We start from the raw sequence: 7,751 nt of genomic DNA, 5'->3' as shown, positions 1-7,751 counted from the left end.
CCGTCGATTGTGCACACCACCGAGGTATTGGTGCAGACGGGTATGATGAGCAGCTGATGATCACACACCAGCTGTACGTTCAACGAGTGGAACACCTTTCAGTTTGTGAAGAATGGTCTATCAAGGACCGGTGCTCGTAGGGAGACATGCATCCTGTCGATCTTCCCCTGGACCTGGGCCATCTCGGCGATGGCGGTGAACCCAGTTGCCTAGGCATTCTGTTGGGCTCGGTCCACATTGAAATTAAAGTATTGTACTGACCGGGCACATAGAGCATCTGTGACAGCGAGGATGCACCTGTGCACTGAGCTCTGTGAGATCCTGGACAGGTCCCCAGTCAGTGCCTGGATGGACCCTGTTGCGTAGACGTTTAGGGCGACCGTCACCTTGATGGCCACTGGGTGCGAGTGTCCTTTGCCATTCCTCCACGGTGCCAGGTGATCATGATCTGGCAGATATATCGCTCTGCCCCCTGCTCTGCTTGAGTCTTTGATGGCATGCCTGGTCCGGCAGGTCCTCGAATGACAATACTGCCAGTACACACACGGCCTCATGCAGCATCTCCTTTGCACCTCCTCCTCAGCCAGTTGGGCAGCTAGCTCTCCATCCTCAGCAGCTGTCTCCTGTTCCTCTGGGGCATGCTCCGCTGCTGCATCTTCCTCCTCCTCGAGTAGCTCCAGCTCGTATAGCCGCATTGCATCCCCAAAGATGTGCCGACTAGGCGGAAGCCCACTATTGCTGTATTCCAATATCCATTAGGTGAAAGGCAGACATGTCAGCATGATCTGTAGTCCCATGCCCAACCAGGTCCAACAGGCTACATGGTGACGTCAATTAGCACTGCGGACCTTGCTCCCGAACAGCTCACTCCCTTCCATGGCCCCATCAATGCATGGCTCTGACGCCCATCCCTGCTGCCAGGGGTAACTTCGGCTGGCGCAGCCCATTCCAGCAGTATGCTGTATGGCCCCCATCTGGCACTCACCTGTATTGACTACTGTGGACATTGCACTTGGGAGGACACGTTTTTAAAAAATTAATTTACAGTATGTGGGCGTCACTGGTTAGGCCAGCATTTATTGCCCATCTCTAGTTGCCCTTCAGAAGGTGATGGCGAATTGCCTTTTTGAACTGCTGCAGTCTCGGAGATATAGGGCTTCATTATCTGAGGAGTCACGAATGGTACTGAACATTGTGCAGTCATCCGCAAACATCCCCACTTCTGACCTTATGATGGAAGGGAGGTCATTGCTGAAGCAGCTGAAGATTGTTGGGCCGAGGTCACTACCCTGAGGATGATGTCCTCGAGTTGAGTGATTGTCCTGCAGTGATGTCCTGGAGTTGAGCTGATTGACCTCCAACCAACAGAACCATCTTCCTTTGTGCCAGATACGACTCCAACCAGCGGAGTTTCCCCTGATTCCCATTGACTCCAGTCTAGTTCGGGCTCCTTGATGCCCCACCGGCAGGTGCCAGCTGATTGGAAGGGGTGGTATGGCAGAGGGTGGGGTGCGGGGGTGATGAGATGGAAGGTGGGGGCTGGGTTCAGGGGTAGTCGGGTGGAGCATGAGGGCAGGGGGTGCGGGGTTGGGTTGGGCGGGGGCACCCATACGGCCGGTGTCCTTCTGCAGAACCAGGGGCCAAGGTGGGTGGTCAGTGGGGTGCACAGCAAGGTGGCTGCCTTGCAGCCGCGACAATGGCGGTCTGTGTCTGGGCACTGCCCAGTCCTGTGGGGGTCACCCCAGTCCCATGGCCTAGCCCTCCCGTCATCCACCCTACCCCCATGCAGCCCGGCCTGTGTTAGGATCGGCAGCCCATGGTTGCGCCTCTCCATGTCCTACCTCCTCTCTCTCTCCCTTATCAACCACAGCACTTGTTTCTTGATTTTAAAAACAAATTATTGAAGTTATATCCAAAGCATACAGAGAATAGAAAAACAGGAATAGCCCATAGCACTAAACAACAACAAACGGGTATGGGGAGATAGGGAGTGGACGGGATGTGGGTTATGGGGGGGAGGGATGAGGGATCTGGTCATTGATCTTCTTATGGCACTGGGTGCCGGTCCTCCTGGTCACACTCCCTGAGCTGATGGCCACTGCCACTTCCTCCCAGGAAGCACTGGCTGCCGTGACTGATCCTCCGAGAACCTCGGGGGGAGCAGGGCATCCTGTCTGGCCTCAACCGCATCCAATAGTCTGCCCAGGTGCACATCCCCCAATCGTGGGGCTGGTCTTCTCAAAAGCATGGCTGCGAGTTGTGTGGGGTTGGCTGTGCAGGAGCAGCTTAAGTGCTGCTCTCCCTTGTTGTGGGGCGGGTGGTGAGCACAGTCCTGGCAGGACCTTCATTTGCAGCGTGAAGCCTACAGGGGCTCATTAAGTGGACCAATTAACGTTTTATAGCAGTGACAGTCTGGTTGGGCTGAGCGTTGGGAAGTTCACGGCAGTTCCCGCAAACTGAGAAACTTTTCCATTAACTCGCACCCGACGTTATTCTTCACGGAAGGTTCAGCTGTTCAACTGAAAATTGTTGTACATTTGCTAACTTTGTCACAGCATGAACAAATTATTGAAAAATATAAGTGAAAACAATATGTTGTTTTGAAAGAAATGCATTGATGTCTATTGTTCATTTCAATATTTTTCAATATTAAATCCTCTCAGCTGTCGCGCCAGCCGTTGTCGTCATCAGCAGCCGCCCCCTCCCTCCCTGGCTGTTGTCTGAGTGACGGCGGCCATGGCTTTTAGGCGGCTTTGTGAGCGGGCAGTGGGTCGGAGGGGACCCCGACATCCAGGACTTTTGACTCGGTTACAGGACCGTGCTTTGGTTAGCTCGGCAGCGGCTCGGGGACGGTGTGAAGCTCTGGTTTACCGCAAACATGGCGAGCCGCTCCGTGTGATCCAGTAAGGGAGACTAATTCTGAGGCACAAGCTGGAATCGGAGTAATTCTGCTGGGGAAAGAGAGCTGCCAACCTAGGTCAGGCCTCGCTGCCCAGCAAATTACTGTGGACCCAGCTGGTGGCCCTATTATAACACCTCTGCATCCACTTTCTGCATTCACTCACAAGCATCAAATTCGCTGACAGGCGTGTGTCTTTTCTCCTGCTACCTCATCTCTTGAGTGCAAATAATCCGACCCGCCGAGTCAGCACAGCATCGCAGACCCATGAAAATGTGTGCCTACTAATTACCAGGATAATGCATCACTTTGTCCAGCAATTTTATTCCTCATATTTCAGTTTTTAGCTCAGTAAAGCACATGGAAACCAGTCAAAAACACTCAAAAGGTGGCGGTAATGACATCTATGAGTGTACTGTATAATTTAGATGACAGCATCTGTAAATAACTACCGTCTCACATATTGCAGAGTCGATGGAGAGTCCAAAAATGTGCAGGTTAGGTGGATTGGCCATGATAAATTGCCCTTAGTGTCCAAAATTGCCCTTAGTGTTGGGTGGGGTTGCTGGGTTATGGGGATAGGGTGGAGGTGTTAACCTTGGGTAGGGTGCTCTTTCCAGGAGCCGGTGCAGACTCGATGGGCCAAATGGCTTCCTTCTGCACTGTAAATTTGTATGTGTGACTGAGTTGAAAAAGTTTCCAAAGAGTAACTTTAAAATTTGGTGTTTTTTCATTGTGACGGGGAACCTTTGTCATAACATTCAAGGCTGTGGGTGAAGTGCTGGAGAGTGGGGTTAGTACAGATTTAGTATTCTTTTGTCTATGCAGACGCTTATTGGGCTGGATTCTCCACCCCGCCACTCAACATTTCTGCCCCGACCTGCCGGTGGGATTGTCCGTTACGCCGTCCGGTCAATGGGGTTTCCCATTGTGGGGCAGCCCCATGTCGTTGGGAAATCCCCGGGCGCTGGCAAAACGGAGAATCACGTAGGCGGAGAATCTTGCTCATTGTTTTGTCTATGAATTGTGATGGTCCGAAGGACCTCTTTACTGTATTACTCTTTGGGAAGCTGATCTGGGTTGTATTTATGTACATAGATTGATGGTGATATAAATTAAATAGATTATAACAACGTTAAATAACACAACTGACCCCCATGAAGGGATATAGATAATGTTTTAAATTGAGCAGATCAGTGGTTAGCATTGCTGCCTCATGGTGCCGAGGTCCCAGGTTCAATCCTGGCTCTGGATCATTGTCCCTGTGGAGTTTGCACATTCTCCCCGTGCTTGCGTGGGTTTCGCCCCCACACCCAAAGGCGTAGGGTAGGTGGATTGGCCATGCTAAATTGCACCTTAATTGAAAAAAATGAATTGGGTACTCTAAATTTATGAAAAAATTAATAAATTGAGCAGATAAAATCAATAAGGGAGATGTTTGCTCGGATTTGATGCCAAGAATTTCTAAATTACGTTTCCACATAAAGCTGGTTAATTTTGATGAATTATTTTCAATTGTGCTGTTATTTTCAACAGAACAATTGGAATGGATTGGTGTTTTGTTTTAATTCCTTTAACTACACATTAATTTTAATTTGTCTGTAAAAAGCAACTTGTATTTATATAGTACTTGTCTTCTGGACCATCCTAAATTTATTTGCTTACAATTAATTGCTTTCTGACATGCAGTTACTTGTCGTAGTAGCAGGAGATCATTAACATAACCTGAATTATTGAAACAGGCAAAGTTGATTAACTTTTCATTTGACAAATGATACCTGTAATATCCTAAAACTCCTGTAGTTACTGCACTGAAATGTCGAGCTAGATTATGTGGTCAAATCCTGATATAGGTTTAAATCCACAACAGTACTGCTCAGAGTTACTATGTTAACTTTCACAGTAGTTTAAAATGTATTCCTCAGTTGGTTTAAAAAAATAATGTTTTTATTGGTTTTCACATTTCAGTTCTTGCATTAAATTATTCGTAACTCATAATACCAAGCAAAAGCAAGGAAAGATGAAAATTTGCAAGAGAGATAAACCAAAGTGTGAAAAAGAAAACATAAACAAAGATCGCTATAAATATTTACATCTACTTGTCTCTCTCTTCCCCCCCCCTCCCCATTTGACCGATTCCCCGCCCCCCCCCCCCCCCCCCCCCCCCCTTTACTGGTTGCTGGCTACAAACAGGTCTTGAAACAAGTTGGTGAACAGCTTCCATGTCCTGTGGAAGCCCTCTTACAACCCACGGATGGCCAATTTTATCTTCTCCAGTTGGAGGAATTCCGCCAGGTCGCACAGCCAGTCTGCAACTTTGGGTGATGCTATCAATCGCCAGCCGAGCAGGAATCTTCGGTGGGCGATTAGGGAGGCAAAGACAAGGCGTCAGCCCCCTTCCACATATAGTTCTGGTTGCTCTGAGAGCCCAAAGTCTGCCACTTTTATGCTCCTTTTCTAAATTTGATGGATCAAGGCAAGAATTAATATGCGAAGTTCAGTCATAAATATGTAATAAACTTTAAAAATATGTATACAATATTCCAATTCACAGCAGCATCACTATTGTGCTGAGCTCTCCTGCTGGAAGAACAAAGCAACACACCCTCAAGCTTTAGATGTTGTATTTAATCATGAAGAGGTAACAGGGTAATCATTTCTTTAAACACCCAAAAATTAAAATCCGAGTTCCCCAGTTGTTGGAAGAATCATTTAAAGCTGCATGTGCATCAGTTTTCTACTGCAAATAAATATAAATGTGGCAGGATAACTGGTGGCAGGTCCTGTTCCAACTCTGGAATATGGAAGTGTTAGATTTTGATTCCCCTTGAGGCTGTTTCATAGCATTGGGCCTTGAAGCTGTGTATTTTCTGACTTCAGTCTTGTGATGCTAAATTTAAGAAGTACTGAGTCTTGGAACTCCTGGTCACTACATACTTACTGCAGCCTTTTTTTTTGGTGTTTTGCAAAAGTGAACCCTGACTCTGAAAGTACTAATGAGCAAATGACTTTTTACCTCCAACAGAGATTTGTAACACGGGTTATATCTGTTCATTACTGATTAAAGCTGAAAACATTTCCTGCAGTGATGATATTTCTGTGACTGCCCTTCACTTTATTTTATGGACCTCTGCTTCTAAATGCCTCTCACAGCACATATTTTAAAACAGGGATGAAGGGACTTCGGGGGCGACCATGGTGTGAGTGGTTGCGCATTTGGTAACCACCTGCATGTCACCATTGCTTCTTTTGCCAATCACCTTAATCAGTGTCCTCTGGTTCTTGAACCTTTTACAGCAAGTTTTACGAGTCGGAACCTCTAGCCAGTGCAGAGGCGATGAAGTGGTTTTAGAGGGGTTGGAGTTCCCAAAGGTGGATGAGGAGCTGGTGGAGGGCCTTGGTGCCCCAATTGGGCTGGTAGGAGTGGTGGAGGGGGAGAGGGAGGGGGGGGGGGGGGGGGGTGGCACTGGCCCTTCCGAACTTTCTAAATTATTATTGTGCAGCGAACATAGCGGTGGTCAGGAAGTGGTTTCTGAGGGAGGAATCGGTTTGGGAGCGGGTGAAGGCGGCCTCATGTAAAGGCACAAGTTTAGGGGCGCTGTTAACGGCATCTCTGCCTTTCTTCCCAGCCAGGTACTCCACAAGCCTGGGAGCAGTGGCAGCCCTGCAGGTGTGGGGACAGTGGCAGCAGCACATGGGGCTGGAGGGGGCGTGATGTGGGCACCAATATGCGGTAACCACCTGCATGTCACCATTGCTTCTTTTGCCAATCACCTTAATCGGTGTCCTCTGGTTCTTGGCCCTTCCAAAATTTCTCCCTGTTCTGTCTAGATCTCTCACGATTCTGAAGACCTCTCAAATGCACTCTTAACGTCTCAGGGAAGAAAAGTCTTGCTTTTCCAATCTATCTCATGTTTTTCACCTCTATAATGATTTACTTAAATCTTTCCTGCACCACCTCTAATGCCTTCACATCCTTTCTAAAATGTGGTGCCCAGAACTCGATCCACTAATCCAGTTGAGGCCAAACCAGTGTTTAATCCAAGCTTATCATAACTTCCTTGTCTTTGCATGCAAAGCCCTTACTTAAGGCTGAGGATCCTTTATTTTAATAATTTTTATTAGTGTCACAAGTAAGCTTACATTAACACTGCAACAAAGTTACTGTGAAAATCCCCTAGTCGCCACACTCCGGCGCCTGTTCAGGTACACTGCTTTCACAACCTGCCCTGCCACCTTCAATGATTTGTACACCTATACCCTCTGCTCCTGCCATTTGTCCGCCTATCCCACCTAACTCCTGAAATTTATCACTACCCTCTTCACAATACTTCTAGGAATACTTCTCTGGAACTCTCTTCCCCAAAAGGCAGTGGACGCAGAGTCTTTGAATGTTTTTAAGATAGAGTTGGATAGATTCTCAATTAAAAATGGGTGAGCAAAGCTGGATAGATTCTCGATAAACAAGGGTGAATCAGGGGTAGGCAGGAATATGCGGTTGAGTTTACAATGAGATCAGCCAGGATCTTATTTAATGGTGAAGCATGCTCAAGGGGCTGAGTGGCCTACTGCTGCTAATTCTTATATTCGTATGAATGAGAATGTGAATGTACAAGAATTTTTTAAAATGTTTTTATTGAAGTTTTTACATTTTATACAGTACACTCAGCGAGGGTATATGTGTCGGTTACAATATATAGGTCATTTCCTTCTGTATCGATCCACCCTTCTGCCCCCTTCTTTTGTTTCCTCCAGGTCTTTTCCTGGGTTGCATATTATACATTGGGCAGTTATCTTCTATTTACATGTGTGCGGTGTTTTCCCTTTTTCCCCCATTCTATTTTAGGCATTT

The 7,751-nt window shown here is 47.3% G+C and overlaps 1 protein-coding gene across 9 annotated transcripts in view; it reads left to right on the top strand.

Moving 5' to 3' along the window:
- Positions 1 to 2,687: 2,687 nt before the first annotated feature.
- The window catches only part of mecr (mitochondrial trans-2-enoyl-CoA reductase), a 361,687-nt gene continuing 356,623 nt past the window's right edge, over positions 2,688 to 7,751 (top strand). For 8 of the 9 annotated variants that reach the window (XR_005460537.1, XM_038796363.1, XM_038796367.1 and 5 more), the window contains exons 1-2: positions 2,747 to 2,903; positions 5,093 to 5,375. Coding sequence is in view for 8 of the 9 variants with exons in the window: in XM_038796363.1 (XP_038652291.1) it covers positions 5,122 to 5,375 (254 nt within the window). In the remaining variant the exon portion in view is untranslated. Of the gene's footprint in view, positions 2,904 to 5,092; positions 5,376 to 7,751 lie in introns of all 9 variants that reach the window. The other variant, XM_038796361.1, reaches the window with a different exon arrangement.

Source organism: Scyliorhinus canicula, chromosome 1, assembly GCF_902713615.1.
Source record: "Scyliorhinus canicula chromosome 1, sScyCan1.1, whole genome shotgun sequence".
Taxonomy (NCBI): Eukaryota; Metazoa; Chordata; class Chondrichthyes; order Carcharhiniformes; family Scyliorhinidae; genus Scyliorhinus; species Scyliorhinus canicula.
Note: the sequence above shows the minus strand (reverse complement) of the source record. Positions and strands in the feature narration are given on the sequence as shown.